Genomic DNA, 16,321 nt, shown 5'->3' with positions numbered 1-16,321 from the left:
GCTTGATTCCACATACAGCAGATGGCACAAGGACCTGGGTTCAAATCCTGACTCAGCTGCTTAATAGCTATGTGAACTGGGGCATTTATACTCTCTAGATTTGTTTCCTTATCTGTAAAATGAAAAGTTTGGAGTAGAGGGTTGAGAGCATCCATTCCAGCTCTCCCTTTTTGATCCTATAATCTCTCCAGATTAAACAAAATGAAATATGAAATTTCCATGAAACACAGAAAGAAGTGTGGTATAGTGGAAAGAGCACTGTATTGGAGTTGGAGGGACAGACTCAAATGTAGGGTCTGTTACATACTACATATGGGAGCACAGATAGGTAAATCCCTTACCCTCTCTGAGCCTCAGTTTCTAATCATGCAGTCTAAGGAGTTTCTCTGCCAAAATCCAAAAGCTGAGCTGGTGAGACACAGCCTTGTGTGAGGCAGGCTCATCTCCTTCCCCCACCCCCTGTGCAGCGTTGGCACACTCAAGCCTGTGGTGGGCACTGCCCACACTAAGTGGCACTGACTAGCTTGGCAGAATTAATTACAAAAGGGTTATGTGCCTTCCCAGGGGAAAATTCAGGTCGTTATCAGTCCCTCACAGCTGTGGACCCCTGGAAGAAGCTTCAGTTCCTGGAAACGGCTGGCGAGCAGCAGCCTTACTTCAGGTCAAGACTAAACTCATTGGACTCTTTAATGATGATCGGTAAGCCCTGCTGGTCCTTCCCTGTGTGTAGGGAGGCAGGTGGAGAGGCAGAGGTCACCGGGCCCATGAAAAGCGGTGGGAAGCCCAACATAACTGGCCCTCATTTGCATAGGATTTGCATGTCATCCAGATACACTCCAAATAACCTCCAAGTCTCCAGTGGAAGGCTTCTTCTGGAAAGTCTTCAGTGTCTATTCTTTCCCTGCTAAACCTTTTGGTGTCAGCATTGACGAAACCCAACCAGAAAAATTCCAGACCGGACTGCCCAAGGTGCTGCCCACCCAGATCGCTGTCCAAGGTAGTAAAGTTCCCTTTCAGGGCCTGACAAAAGCCGAAGCTGTGAGCCCAGGTGCTGAAGCTGCCCTGAAGTTTCGGCAGCTGTAGAATCAAATTGAATTGGATTGAATAGCTCAGGGCAACCCAAGTTTCTCTCTCAGTTTTTCAGTCCTGTTCTCTGGCCTAGAACTGAAGCTCTAAGTTACCTCACTTTCAACTCTGGAGCTAAACTTTCCATCGTAGGAGGGCTTTGTAACAATTATTAAGTATCTGCTATGTGCAAGATGCTGTGTGGACAGAGATTAAAAAAAACAAACCAACAAACCTATGTTTAGGAAACTTACATTCTTGGAGGGGGGAGGGGGCAGGGTGAGGTCAGGAGGGGTGGAAAGAGATTGCAAAATAATCTGTTCTGGGAAATGAATTAGACCAGCCAATTTCTAAAATAACAGGTAGCATTTATGTAGCACTTTAGGGTTTGCAAAGTCTTTACAAATACTATCTCATTTGATCATCACAACAACTCTGGGAGGCAGATGGCATTATAGCCCCCATTTTATACATGAGGAAACTGAGGAAGGCAGAGGTTAAGTGACTGGCTCAGGTTCACACAGCTAGTAAGTTTTTCAGGCTAAGATCTCCCAGCTCTATTTTTCTGTGCTCTGGGGTCCTTTCCAAATCTGACATTCTAATGCATCTATGTCTTCATCAGGTTGGAATTTTGACTGAGACCAGCCATCATGGTGCAGTAAAGCCCTGGATCAGGAGTTAGACCACCTAGGTTCTGGTTTTTACTTTGCAGCTAACTTGCTGGGAGGACCTTAAAGGTTATCTAGGCCTACTCTTTCACTTTCCAGATGAAGACATTTTAGCCCAGAAAAGTTGAACAACTTCCCCAGGGTTGCATAGGGAGTACATGGCAAAGTCAGGATTTAAACATAGGTCTTTAGCACCAGGCCTTGCACACCTGGATTAAAGGTCAGACTTAATCTCTATGGTGCCTTCTCATTCTTAAAAAAAAAAAGTTTACATTATTCCAGTTGCTATGGGAAGAGCATCAACTCTTCCAGGTTAGTGGAAGGAGGGGAGTAGATAATACAAAACAATGCATAATGCAAAGATAATCAAAGCATATGGTCAGTCACACACATCCACACACACACGGTCACTCATTCTCCAAGACTGGTCGCTGTAGAAAATCCACTGAATGGAAGATGCACTGCCAGGCATTTGCCATCCCTTTCCTAGTGCTGTCTGGCACACCTCCATTTCTAGGAGCTACTCAGTCTTTGTTTCAGGCAGAGCTGGCTTTTTATGCCCCTCCACAAGTTCTCCTGTTGGCTGCACGCTTGGTACCTCCACCCCAGAAAGCCCAGAGGGGAGCGGTACCAGTGGGGGGAGTGCGGGTTGTTTCGGGGTGATGCCCTCTGAAATCCTCCAGGAATGGAGAGCCCCAGGGCTCGGGATTGCAGCAGTATTTCTCTCCCGTTTCTTATGATAGCCTTGAGCTTGCTGAGTGATCAGGCAAACAGAGAGAGGCTGCTGTTCTCCCTATGTGTTTCCTGGTTGGGAAATGTCAGACCCCAGAATGTGCCCAAAGAGGTCTAACAGATTCTCCTAGCACAATCTGGTTCACCACTGCTTGACGAGCTGGGTAATTTGCCTTGGAAAGCACTGGGGGAGAGGGGGAGGCTCATTTCTTTCTTGGTGAGGCAGGTTTGCTGCCTAGTTGGAAATGTCTCCAGTTGAGAAATCCCAATCATTTGGTCTTCCTGGGCTTTGTTGCATATACTGTTGCCGGTTACCATCAAAGCTGTGATTTCTTTAAAACCAAAGGGTAGATTGTTTCCTTTTAATTACACCAAGACAGCTGCCTTTTTCTAAAAACCTGGAACTGCTCCTTAGCTCCTGGTCCTTTCTTAATGCTCTCTCTCTGGCAGTCACTCCACTTAATTTTAAAATTTCTTGTCTAATCTGTGCACACAAAATAAACAAGTCCCTGAGCAGCCCCTCTGACAGCAGCCTTGAACGTGATTTATTCTCACTCGTCACGGTGGGGAGATCAGGGGAAAAAACAGGCCAGAGTTGGAAGTAAGATGCGGAGGGAAATGAATGCCTCATTGGAAACCCTGAGCCAAGCCCAAGGTCAAATGTTTGTTTGTCAGGCTCAGTGGGCGACTGACAGCGAGCGGCAGCCCCCTCAAATGTACTGGAGCATTCACTCTGTGGGCTGGACAGGCATTGGTGGGGCCCACCCTAGAGGGATGTATTAATGAGGTGATGTGGTTATAAGCAGCCTTGGGGGCTCTTTAAGGATTCCTCTGAGCTCAGGCCTCATCTTTGGTGACAAGCTGAAGCTGAAAGTGATGGAAGGGCCATGTTTCTAGAATGCAGGAGGAGGCGGCCCTGGAGGATGTCAGACAGGTGGGTCCTGAGCTGTGGCTGCAGCCTTTCCTCACTGTCAGAAGGCTGAGTTCAGCCACGTACCCGCCCCGGCTCAGCCTACAGCCCTCCCTTTGAGGGGAGTCTTGTGGATGAAAGCCAGAAATGAGAACAGGACTAGACTCTGGGGATACTGAGAAACCTCAGTGGATTATTTTGTTTATTCCTTCTTTTTTTCCTCTCTCCCTTGTTCTCTCTTTCCCTCCCTCCGTCCCTCCTTCCCCATTAGCCAAGACTGAGAAGATTGCCTTTTAATTGGGCAATATCTTTAGTTGAATCCTTGACCACCACCTCCTCCTCCCAAATAAGACAACATTTTTAGAACACATTTTATTGACTTTGGGAAAAAAAATAATATATATCTCTTTGAAGTTGAATGTCTGTACAATCCTTTTCTAGCCTTGTATGGTCCATATAGTTATAGCAATATCAGCAGAGACAGTGTGTGTGTGTGTGTGTGTGTGTGTGTGTGTGCGCGCGCGCGCGTGCGCATGCACGCACGTGCACATGCATTTATACAAATAATTTTGACTCACACAAATGGCTTAAGTGTTAGGCTGGTCATGGAGTGTTTTTTTCTGTAGTTTTGTCAGATGCCTGTACATTCACAACAGGGTTTTGGATTGTTAACCTAAGAGCTACATCTGACCTTCTTTCTACTTTTCCCTCTTACAAGAGCTTGGCTATGGAGGACAGTTCTTATACTATCCCACACATTGGGAACATTCACCAAGAGCAGAGAAGCTGAGCTTTTTAAAAGCTGAGCAAATGATAAATTTTAGTTAGGAGGGGCAAATCCTGATCTTAATATCATCTACAAGTTACAAATGGAAAGCACATTTGCATAGCTGCTTACGTTTAATCTGCAAATCTTGTAAAATATTTGTTCAGGTTTTCTGTTGCATAGTAACATACTTACAGTACATGGGCTGTCTCTGGGCTGGGTGCCAGAAAAACAACAGATTAATATTTGGAATGAGAAATTACCCCCCACTGGGAAACCAATTAGTTCCCTGATAAGAACTTGGTATATAGATGGAAGTAGATGTATTTTGAGCAGCTCATGGCACAGGGTTTGAGGCTCACTTGTTTCCCACTGTGGCGGGGATAAAGGGGGAGGGGTAGTACTAAATATACTGGTAACCAGGGGCTGGTGGAAACAGCAGCTGGGACCATTATACTGGAAAGACCTGATACTTCAAGTCTAAATGTTTCCAAAGAGTCCTATGGAGCTTGCTGGGAAATAACATGGCGGGTGAGTCCTTTGCAGGTCAAAGTGCAGGGGACCAAGGAAACAGTAAATGAGATAGCAACATCTCATTTCTTGAGGGAGGTGTTGAAAGCAAACATTTGCCCTTCATGCACCAGGAATTTGACTTCAAGATGCTCTATCCTCCCCCAAGCAGAACATCATGGCTGATTTGCAGCTTCCCGAGATCTCAGCCCACCTCTCCAGGGACATAATGTCACTAACCTTGGGCTGCCTCTTGAGGTAAGGAAATTTGCTTTTGATTCATTCTACTGGATTTCTGTGTTGGGGGAACCTCTGCAGCGATGGGCCAAGGTGGCATCCTCTTTCTGGACATACATCAAGGAGAGAGCTGGACTGGGCTCTGGAAAGCCAATGTGGCCTCTGGCCCTCTCCTCACCTTAGGCCGCGGCTGGTCTATATTCACTGGGTCAAAGCTCAGGGAGATATGGGCACCTAGGCAGCCTCTAGGCTTTCTTCCACTTGTCTCTTTGCACTGCTTTAAAGAAAAGGAGGGAATTTCCCTTTCTATATGACACCTAACATTAGGTACTTTCCTTCTTTGGGTTTCAGCCTGGCCTGGAGAGTTAAGGGATAGTTAAGACCGAAGAATTGTGCATATGTGTGTATGAGTGTGCACACACATGCATACACATGTGTGTACACAGAAAGTATGGAGATGCTTCTCATTTTTAGCAGCTATCCCCTCCACCCAGAATTTGGGAAGAATGGCACGAGGACGACAGTCTGCAGGAAATAGGTGGTCTATGGGAAAATTTCCATAGGTATGAGCATGAGATGTTCCATTCTCTGCCCCCAAACTGTCCCACCAAATAACGGAAGGCGAGTAAGTTTGCCATTAATGATCATGTCCTCCACCTGACTACACGATGTTCCCTACACTGGTCTTCGGAGGAAGAGTGGGAGAGGCACAGCTTCCCTTAGCAATCCCCAAGTCCCTCCCCATCCAAAGAATGAGCAGCTGTGAGCGTCTCCACCAGTAATGGGCTGGCCCTTGGCTGTGGCCCCAGCCTCTTTCCTGTAACTGCTGAGCTCACACCCTGAGGGCTAGACCACATGCTGGGGGGAGATGCTCTCTTTTTCATATTGGTTCCTTCTTCTCTATACCAGGCTCTTTTCCCCGTAGGCCAATTGCCCATTACAGACTTTAAACTGGCTTTTCCTGCAGCTGCCTGAGCCTGACAAGGTACCCAGGAGAGGGCTCAGAGAGAGCAGGAGTGGAACTTGGTAGGACGGCAAGTGATATAAAACAAAACAAAAAAAATCCATTAGAAAAATACAGTTCAAATGGCCCTTTGTCCTCCAGGTTTGTATACAGCAATGCTTGTATTTTATTTTTCCAAGCAATTTAACCTCTGAATCTCTTCTCCCCCAACCCCAAACAGACTCCAATCCATGCTGACTGTTATCCCAGCCCCCTCTTGATTGGTGATATTAACTGGAACTCAGTTCACATCTCTCCTGGATTTCCAGTTGGCAAAGTACCAGACCCAAATGCAAAGGGAGGGCAACACTTGACCTGAATTTAACATCCATCAATAAACCTTCCCCTGGCCTGTGAGTGGAAGGATCTCTGCTGGGGGAAGTCCTGGGGTGTCAAAGCAAAAGGTTGGCTAGATCACACTGTTTTCACTCCTCAAGCCGTCAGTACCTTCTCCTCCTCACTGCTTCTTTCTCGCTTATGCAGGTCTTGGGGCGCAAAGCTGTTGAAAGACCACAATACTTGGCATTACAATTCATCATGATGGAGAAGCCCATTAACACCAATAGACTGAGCTGACTGAGTGGGCCTAAGCTTTCCAGTCAGCAATGGGAAAGGTAAGAAAGGACTAAAGGAACCTTGACTGGTTCATGATTAAGTCTTTTATTTATGAGTGGAGCTGGGAAGTCCTAGAACCCATGTGTTCCCACCCCTCACACTTCCATTTGTTATAAGAAAAGGGGCCATGGCATGGTGAGATGGAAAGGGCACTAGATGGAGAGTCAGGAAACAATGGTCAATTCTAAGTTCTGTGACCTTCCCATCTCTGAGCCTCAGTTTCCTAATATGCGAAATCAGGCAGTAAGATTACGTCATATTTATGATTCTTTTCTAGCTCTGTTTTTTGAAAAAAAAATGTAGAATTATAAATTCTAATGAATTGGGTTCCATAAAAGGAATGCTTCCAGAGGCTTGGTATGTATACGTGTGAGAGAAAGACAGAGAGGGGGGAGAGGAAAGGAAAGAGGGAGGGAGAGAAAAAGGAGAGACAGAGAGAGGGGGAGACAGAGATAAGAGGGAAAGAGAAAGAGACAGAGAGAGAGAACACTGGTTGATACCGTACTGCAGAAGTGTCTTAGACACTGTGAATGTTGTTCCCAGGCTAGCTGAGGGCTACACAGTGTCAGGGACTAAATCATAAGAGGTTAAGAACTATGGCTAGGTAAAATCAGGTAGCAGGGCAAAGGTGAAGAGGCACACAGCTCTTCAGTCCAGGATCAGGAACTGGGATTAAAGGGATAAAGCTAGCAGACTCTCCAGGGCCTGGAGTTGAAGTTATCAGAAGGTAAAGGTAGTTGCTGCTGTGCCATCTGCCTCAGGCCTTTCTGATGCCCTTCTTACTGGCCCCTTGTCCTCCCTCCTTTGTCCCTAGGACCCTTCAAGCCAGTCCCCCTAGCTCCTGTGGTCACCTACATACTGGGGGAGTTGGGCCTAGGTAACACATCATGAGAAAAAGACCAGGGGTTTTAGAAGACAGCAAACTCAATAGTGGTAGGTTGTGATGGCCGAAAAAGCTAATGTGTGTGAGGGTGTGTTTTTTGAGCACACCTGTGATTTCACTGATACGGGGAATTGCCTATGAGGAAACTCTCTCTACCAGTCTGGACGGGCATCTGCTCTGCAACGCCATGTCTTAAAGAGTTGCCTGGATGGCTGAGAGATTAAATGACTTTCCCAGGGTCACACAGTCAGCATGTGTCAGAAGTAAGACTTGGATCCTTGTTTTCTTGACCTCAAGGTCAGCTCTATCTGCCACACCACAATGACTCTTTTGTGGTATTAGGCTGCATCAACAGGAATAAAGTGCCTCCAGTAAGGGAAGTTAAGTTGCACCTGTTTTCTACCCAGGTCAGATCTGATCTCACAGTGTCTCTGTGAGCTCTGGACGCCATATTTAGAGAGGTAGAGTAACAAGGTAGAAAATGTACACTGGAAAGTATTCTAGGATGAGTGGGCAGGAGACCATTGTCATAAGAGGATCAGTTGAAGCAACTGGGGATGTGGCGATGAGAAGAGAGAAGACTTGGGAAAGGCACAGCAGCTGTCTTCAAGAGTCTGCAGAGCTGCTTTGTGGGAGAAAGACTAGTATTATGTTGCTTGGCCCTATTGGGTAAAACTAGAAACTATGGGTAAATAGTACAAGGAGATGGAATTTGGCTTGATTTAAAGAAAAATATTCTATTGATCAGAACTTTCCAAAAGTGGCCTGAGATTTCTTAGGAGGCGATGAGTTACTATTTACTAGAGGTCTTCAAAGGAAGGCTGGGTGACTAGCTGAGGTCACTGACTTTCTTATTTCCAGTTTTGTGGGAAAAGAAGAGCTGAGTAAGGAGGAAGAGGATCGTGAAGGTGCCTTTCAGGTCTATACGTCCAAAGAACGCCACAAGGAGTTTAGAAGAGAAATTGGGAAAACCTGAGGATGAGCTGAAGGGAGACAAGGACCCAGTATGACACAGGACTGAATTTGAAGAAACAAAAAGCAGGGTTGAGGTATAAAGACCGGCAGAGAACTAAAGGAGAAGGAAGTTGGCTAGGCAAGGCAAATAAAAAAAGGTCAGTAAAACAATTTAGTAAAATAAACAGGAAAGTAAAGTAGTTTGGTGAAACAAATAAGAGGTTAGTGAAAGAAGAGAAAGACTGTGGTGGATAAATATATAGTTCTTTATTTATGTTGTCCATATTAGCCATGTTGCAAAAAAAAAAAAAAAAGCAAGAAAAATAAAGAAATGCTTCAACCAGAGTGAACGCAGAGTTCATCACCTCTCTCTGGAAATGGATAGCATTTTTTTTATTGTGGGTACTTCAGAATTGTGTTGGATCATTATAAGGATCAGAGTAGTTAGGTGTTTCACAGTTAATCATCAAACAATGTGGCTGTTACTGTGTATAATGTTCTCCTGGTTCTGCTCACTTCACTCTGCATCAATTTATATAGGTCTCTCAGGTTTTTCTGAAACCATCCTCCTCATCATTTTAATAGCACAATAGTATTCTATCACAGTTATATACCACAACTTATTCAGCCATTCCCCAATTAATGGGCATCCCCTCAATTTCCAATTCTTTGCCACCATAAAAAGAGCTGCTATAAACATTTTTGTATATATAGGTCCTTTTCCTTTTTGTTTCATCTCTTTGGGATATAGATCTAGTAGTGAGATTGCTGGGTCAAAGGGTATGCACAGTTTTGTAGCCCTTTGGGCATAGTTCCAAAGCATTCTCCAGAATGGATGGACCAGTTCACAACTCTACCAACAGAGCTTTAGTGTCCCAATTTTTCCACATGACCTCTGATATTCATCATTTTTCTTTTCTGTCATGTTAGTCAATCTGATGATAGGTGTGAGGTGGTACCTCGGAGTTGTCTCTAATTAATACTTATTTAGAACATTTTTTTTATATGACTATAGATAGCTTTCATTTCTTCTTCTGAAAAGTGCCCGTTCATATCCTTTGACGATATGTCAGTTGGGGAATGGCTCTTATTTTCGTAATGCCTATATAACAGTTGTTTAGAGAGAGGAAAGGAAGTCAGGTGTGGCTGCCGAGTGGTAAAAAGGTGAATGTCTTCTCATATTCCAGCTTATCGGGGACCAGGAAGTGTCCCTAAAGCAAGACAAAAACAAAGCAGCAACAAGAGGACCTCAGGAAGGGAGTAGGTGGGAGGGAAACAAACAAAAGTGGAAAAAGCTTCACACACAATGTGAAGCCCTTCGAAGATGGTGGAGCTGGTGCTGTTGATATGAAAGGAGTGGTAAAAAGAAGCCACAGGAGCCACTGGGCAAAAGTGATGAATCAATAAAGGTCAGAGAAGGAAGAGCGGGGAAGGGGCAGGGAGTGATTTCCTGCTCGGGGGGCTGAGGCCGCTGGTGGGTGACTTGACAACCAGAGGGAAGCTGATTGCATTTCTCGGGCCTACATTAGGAGACGTATGTGCATATGTACACATATACACTTTGGGGAAAGAGTATGTTGCCAGTAGGAATTTAGAAAACCTTCCCATAGATGATAAACTGAAGACCAGAGGGGCAAAGGGGGCCTTCCTACTGAAAGCAGGGGATTCAGAAGAGTAACTGGATGAGGGTTTCTGAGAATGGGATTTGGCTAGACAGGTAGTAATGACAGGCTCCTGGACAAAGATGGAGGGCACCTAACAAAGGCTAGGAAGGATGTCTTAGCCTGGCATCTTGTAAATCTAATCCAAAAGGCTTTAGGGTAAAAAGAACGATGGAACACCACAGGGGAGCAATAATGAAATAAGAATCACACTTGAGATAACCTGAAGTTCAAAAGGGACAAAATCCAAGAAAGGAGAGAACAGTAAAACTTGTGGCCTCAAACACTGACATGGAAATGCCCCGAATTTAGACAACAGGCAAGAGGAGCTAGAGATGCTAATGTGAGGAGACAAATTTGGCCTCATGAATATCCATAACACATAGGAGGGATGAAACCCATGCCTGGGAAATGGCAATGTGAACTGGGATGCTTTATTCAAAAGAAAGTAGAATGAGGGATCACTGTGTATTCCAGAGGTAAACTTGTATGAAGAAAATCCAGGGGCCAGAGTGGAATGGGTAGAGGGGAGCCCAAGGGAGAGTAAGCATTTTGGCGAAGAGAGACCAAGGCAGAAACAGAAGCGGTTTGGTCATCGGGAGGGTACACAACCATCCATCTGGGCAGAAGGAGAGAGATAAGGAGTTCAGGAAACAGATTTTGAGTGTGGGACTGCAGCATGATATGAGGACCCTTTAGTAACCTCTTGGAAGTTTCCTGTCAAAACCAGAGTGCCTAACAACTGGATCTGCTTTAATGATAACTTCATCACTCAAGAAGGGGTGGAACCAAAAGGGAAATTTTTTGTTCTGTCTCTGACTCTCACTAACACAGAAAAGCTGGTTGCTGAGGGTGGGTAGAAATTACAGGCACTTTGGGAAGAAGCGACCACTTCCTCTTAGAGTTTGTGATAAAGGAGACCAAAACTGGGCAATCATCTGACATGGACCTTGGATTTGAGGAAGGTCGATTTTAAAGGTATCAGATGAAAGATGGGTGAGATCTCAAGAGCTAAAATTCTACAGGAGATCCTAGGAGGGTTGGGAAACTCTAAAGGATGACAGGAAACAATTCTGAAGAAAGGGAAGAAAAGGGAACGCCATCTGACAAAGTAACATGGATGCAAAAGGAACTCATCCAACAGAAGACAGAAGTAAAGAATTACTAGAAGCGTGTGGCACAGGTCTGTAAAAATCAATGCCAGAAGTGCCGCCGAGGCTGGTAAGGAAAGCCGAAGACAATACAAACGTATTGGGTGTGTATGTGGGGGGTGGGGCTGGGGGACTGTGTGTGTCTTAAGCTACATTGGGAGAAAGAATGGGTAGGACCACTGTTTGGGGAGGACGAAGTGATGATAACTAACAACAAAGAGAAGATGCAGCTGTTCAGTGCTTCTTTTGCCTGTTGTTTTTTTTTTTCTCTCTGCCAAGGAAAGTGACCTTTGAACTGGAAATGCAAGAACAAAGATGGTGTTGAAACCAAAAATGAGTGAGGAAGGAGATGGTAAGAGGGCACCTAAGCTGCTCTTGGTGAATTTGCATCACCTTGCTCACATGAAATACATCATCAGGTACCGAAAGAATACCAGACTGCTGAGTCAGTCAGTGATATCCGAAAGATCATGGAAAACGGGAGAAGCGTCACAGGAGAAAATGGAGAAACGCAAATGCTGCCCTGATTTTCAAAAATGGAAAGGGAATAGAGTCTGCAAACAAAAGGCCAGTGAAACTGACTTCAATTCCTAGAAACCTTTTAGAATGGATCCTTAAAGAGGATCTAGGAAAAAAAAAAATCTAGAGAGGGCCACAGAAATTATAAAAAGTCACATGGCTTCAAGGATATTTCGCATCAGACTCACCTTATTTCTTTTTTTTTTTTGATGGGGTTGTTAAGCTGGTAGATCAGGGATATGTTGTAGATATAATTTACCTAGATTTTAATATGGCATTTGGTGAAGTGCTTCATAGTATTTTTAGAGAAAGGACTGAAAGATGTGGGCTAGATGTGGGCTACAGTGAGATGGATTTGGAGCTAGCTGAATGGCTGGACTCAAAGAGGAGTCATCATTAATGGTTAATGTCATCTTGGCAGGAGAACTCACCAGTAGAGCACCTCAGGGATCTCTGTACTTTGCCCTCTGCTATTTAAGATTTTTGTCAGTGACTTGGATAAAGGTATAGCTGGCACACTCCTCGATTTTTTAGATGACAAAAAGCCAGGAGGAATGGCTAACGTTCTGGATGACAAAGTCAAGATTCAAAATGATCTTGGCAGGCTAGAACCTTGGGCTGAATCTAATAAAATGGAATTCATTAGGGTTGAGATTAAAGTCTTACACTTGGGTTCACAAAAATCAACTTCAAAGGTACAAGATGGGCACAGTACGATTAGGTATGGCAGGTTGCCTAAAAAGATCTGGGGGTTTTAATGAATGACCAAGTAGGGCAGCCAAAAAAGTTGATGTAATCTTGGGTTTTATTGACAGAACAGAGAGCTTTCAGGAAAAAAGTCTGGTTGTGCTTTGCCCTGGCCAGCCTACATCTGGAGGATTGTGTTTGGTTGTGGGCACCACAGTTCAAGAAGGACATTGATAAGTTAAGGAGGGTCCAGGCATGGCTAACCAGGATCAGTTAGAGAAATGAGAGATGAGACACTAGAGAAAACTCAGGGGAGACCTGACAACTGTCTTCAAATACCTAAATGGCTGTCACACAGAAAAATGAATAGATGCGTTCTATTTGGCCCCAGATGGCAAAGCCAAGAACAACAGGTAGAAGTTGTGAAGAGACAAATTCAGGCTTTCTAACAATTAGAGCTGCCCTGCAGTGGAATGGGCTGCCTCCAGGGGCAGCACCTTCCTTCTCACTGCGGGTCTTCAAGCAGAGGTTGGATGATCACTTATTCAGAATACTGGGATGGGGATTCCTTCTGGGCCATGGCTTGGCCTAGGTGTCCACTGAGGTCCCTTCCAGCTTTAAAATTCTATGATTCTGTGGGTGACATAGAGAGCCTTCTCCCTCAGGTAGATTATTCTGCTCTCTGTGATCAGTGTCCCTCATCATCATCATCATCCTTTCTTAGGATTATGATCTTATAATGGATTCCCCCACTCAAACGGGAACAACTTGGGGAGCTTGGGTGTTCAGCCCCCAAGAAATTGTTCCCTCTATTCCAATCCCAGCTGAGAGGTTCCAGTTAGGGAGAATAAAGGTGAATGATTCCTAAGGTGGAATCAGAAAGCCAAGCACAGGGACCCAGAGGGCAGGGGCACTGGTGTCAGGGACTGGTCAGGGAAGTCAAATAAAATCAAGGAGACTTTAGAGCCCTGGGAAAGAGACGTGAGGAAAAATATCAGCCTTACAATTGTGGCCAGTGTTCAGGGACTCATTTCTACTTAAGGCAGACTGGCTGTTCCCTTGAGCGAAGGTCTCACTCAACTAGGTTACTGTTCAAAATTTAGGAAATTGCCTAGTGAAGAGAATTTCCAGCTGAGCTATTTCACACAAATGGCAGAGGGGTACAAGGTCAATTCATAAAGCAAACTGTCAGAGAATGTCATTGAAAGAAACGGGAGACTTATGGAAAGGGAATGAAAGAGAAGTGGACAGAGACCTGGAAAGACAAGCCTATGATTAGCACAACCAGTGCTGTAGCCCGGTCACTGGAGATCCACTTAACAGGTGGTTAGCTCTGATCGGAATCCATACTAATAGGTTCCTAACTCCTTGACACTAAAATGACCCCAGTCCTAAAATTTCACTAAGATCCCCCAAATAGACATATGTGAGGAAAGGATAACTTAGTGAAAGGATAATATCATTGAACCTAGGTCCCAGGGTGAGAAGGACCCAGGCACGTAGCATTTAATCTACCAAGACAAGAAGGAGCTGATGGAATACTATTACTGGTAAGGTCATTGTCCTGGAGCTCAAATTCTGGAGCTGAAAGAGACCTTGGAAGTCATTCTAATCCAACAAAGTTCTCCATTGCACAGATGGAAAGATTCATGACCACCGAGGTAGAGTGCTTGGCACAAAGTCACCCAGTGCGTGTGTGATGGAGCAGGGATTAGAGTCCAAGCCACTTAACTCCCAGCCCTTTGCTCCCTTCACCATGCCTAAGCGCCCTTCCCTGCCACCCCAGAGTTTTGTGAGGGTCAAATTTTTAAAATGCAGATGAGTTCTTTTAAAATTGGAAAGTGCTATAATACTAAATTGGAAAGCAACCAAGATGGAGAAGTCTTCCCCTTTGTAAAATGCCAGGTCTACCCACAATGCCACTTATGGTCCCTTCTGATTCTCCAGGTCTCTGAGGCTAGATAAATGTTAGTTCTCATTACAAAACCTCAGAGTTGGGAGGGACTGCAAAGGGCTGTTCAGCTGAACCTCTATCTAAATAGGAATCCTTGCTCCAACCTCCCAAGCAAGTGGCCACTCAGCTTCACCTGTAAGGTCCTCAGTTATATCTATTATTCTTGCTGTCACTGCAAAGCTAGAAGGGATCTTTGAGGACACTGAGGTACAAAGACATTAAGTGAGGTACCCAGCCTCACAGAGCTAGCAGGATTTGAACCCACGTCCTCTTGACTCCTCGTCCAGTACCTTATTCACTAAGCCACATTTAAGACCAAGAGCCATTAAGGTAAGGATTTAGTTGTGTCTACCATTTGGCCTTCACAGAGACTGGGATGGATATGTTGTAGAAAGATTTTCCATAATAAACACTGACAACAAAGGTTTTCTGGCTAAGTCTGAGTTATCTAAAAAAATGTAATTACCCAGGACATCCCATTCCCTAAATATGCCAGTTAATCAGGGCTCTGCCATATGATTTAGTGCTAAGACACGCTAGAAAGGTCCCTTTCCAAAGCACCTGCCGACATCAGCTAATCACCCCCACAGTCTAAGGTCGGCCAGTGTCAGAAACACACCGACTTTGGACTGAGAAGGGGATGAGAAACTTGGGGAATAGAGGCTTTATGTGACGAGCTCTGACTCAGTCTCAATTTTGGCAAACACTAAGTAAGAGATAGAAGGCTCTCTGTGAGAGAAATGAAACTGACCTGGGTCAGCAGTCGTCTGTTTCTTTTTGGAGTTGGTAACAATTTGATTTTCATTCATCATCCGGACATCCTGATCCTCAACATGATTACTGCAGAAGAAAGAAAATGGGGAGTTTCAATCAATCTTCTGGGCTAAGACATGGCCATCATCAATCCTCTCTAAGAATCACCACATGGCCTACTGAAGCCTGCCCCAGAAAGGACTGCCGACAAACGAGACTGCTGTTTCCCATTAGGGCTTGCTCACAAACCTGATAATGGTGTACTTCTCTCGATGGCAGATCTCCTCGTCCTCCGTAAAGAGAATGGTGTGATAGGGGACTATGGGATCACAGGTGGGCAGGATGCCATGCACCACATGGCTGACCATGTCCAGGATTCCATTGTACACTAACAAGTCGTCAACAAGAAGCTAGAGAAAGAAGAGGCAAAAGGACAATGGTAGTGGTAAACAATGATAAATGATAAAAGGATGGGACAAGAAAGACCTATGGTTTACTCCCATGAGGCCTCCTCACATGGGGCCATTAGAGTGGTGTGCCTTGAAACTTCCTCATCCCCCTCCCTGGGTAGCTGCCATCCTACCCAAAGCTATCACTTGATTTGAATCTGGAAACCGTGGCTTGAGAGGAATGACTGAGAGAACTGTCATGAAAGGCTGCCTGAAAGTCTACTAAGTGGAGAAGGAGGAAGAAATTTGTTTTCACTTGCTCCAGAGGGTAAAACTTGGACCAATAAGGAGCTGTTATAGGGAAACCAATTTTGGCTCAATATAATTATGGAGGTGCTATCCAACAATATAACAGGCTGCCTTAGGAAGTAGTAATCACCATCTGTCGAGATTCTGGAGAAGGATAACACTGGATGGGAGGTTAATACTCCCACTCTAAGTTGTTGGCTAAGTTGTTAGGGAGAGACTCTTTAGGTTGTCCTGAATTAGTGGCCTCTGGATGGTGACCAGGGGTAGGTTGTTATGGCAGGGGATGTTGGCCAGAGTAAGTGGGTGGCATTAGTCTCTTCCAAGGACACCATTCTAGTTGGAAGTGGGTAGCCAACCCTGCGCAAAAGGCCCCACTCCTCTAAGGGCAGGGCGGGGGGAACCTGTGGCCTCGAGGTCACATGTGGCCCTCTAGGTCCTCAAGTGTGGCCCTTTGAATCCAAACTTCACAGAACAAATCCCATGGGGATCTGAATTCAAAGGGCCACACTTGAGGACCTAGAGGGCCACATGAGGCCTCGAGGCCACAGGTTCCCC

General features: G+C 45.1%; 1 protein-coding gene across 6 annotated transcripts in view; it reads right to left on the bottom strand.

The window, feature by feature from the left end:
- Positions 1 to 5,990: 5,990 nt before the first annotated feature.
- KIAA0556 (KIAA0556 ortholog) overlaps positions 5,991 to 16,321 on the bottom strand; it is a 195,645-nt gene continuing 185,314 nt past the window's right edge. For all 6 annotated transcript variants that reach the window (XM_027862849.1, XM_027862850.1, XM_027862853.1 and 3 more), the window contains 3 exons: positions 15,318 to 15,478; positions 15,067 to 15,155; positions 5,991 to 6,390 (listed from right to left, as the gene is read on the bottom strand). In XM_027862849.1, coding sequence (XP_027718650.1) covers positions 6,332 to 6,390; positions 15,067 to 15,155; positions 15,318 to 15,478 — 309 coding nt within the window. In that variant the 3' untranslated portion in view covers positions 5,991 to 6,331. The remainder of the gene's footprint in view (positions 6,391 to 15,066; positions 15,156 to 15,317; positions 15,479 to 16,321) is intronic.

This window comes from Vombatus ursinus, unplaced genomic scaffold, assembly GCF_900497805.2.
Source record: "Vombatus ursinus unplaced genomic scaffold, bare-nosed wombat genome assembly UNPS02014770.1, whole genome shotgun sequence".
Classification (NCBI taxonomy): domain Eukaryota; kingdom Metazoa; phylum Chordata; class Mammalia; order Diprotodontia; family Vombatidae; genus Vombatus; species Vombatus ursinus.
This window is presented reverse-complemented; position numbering and strand designations above follow the sequence as displayed.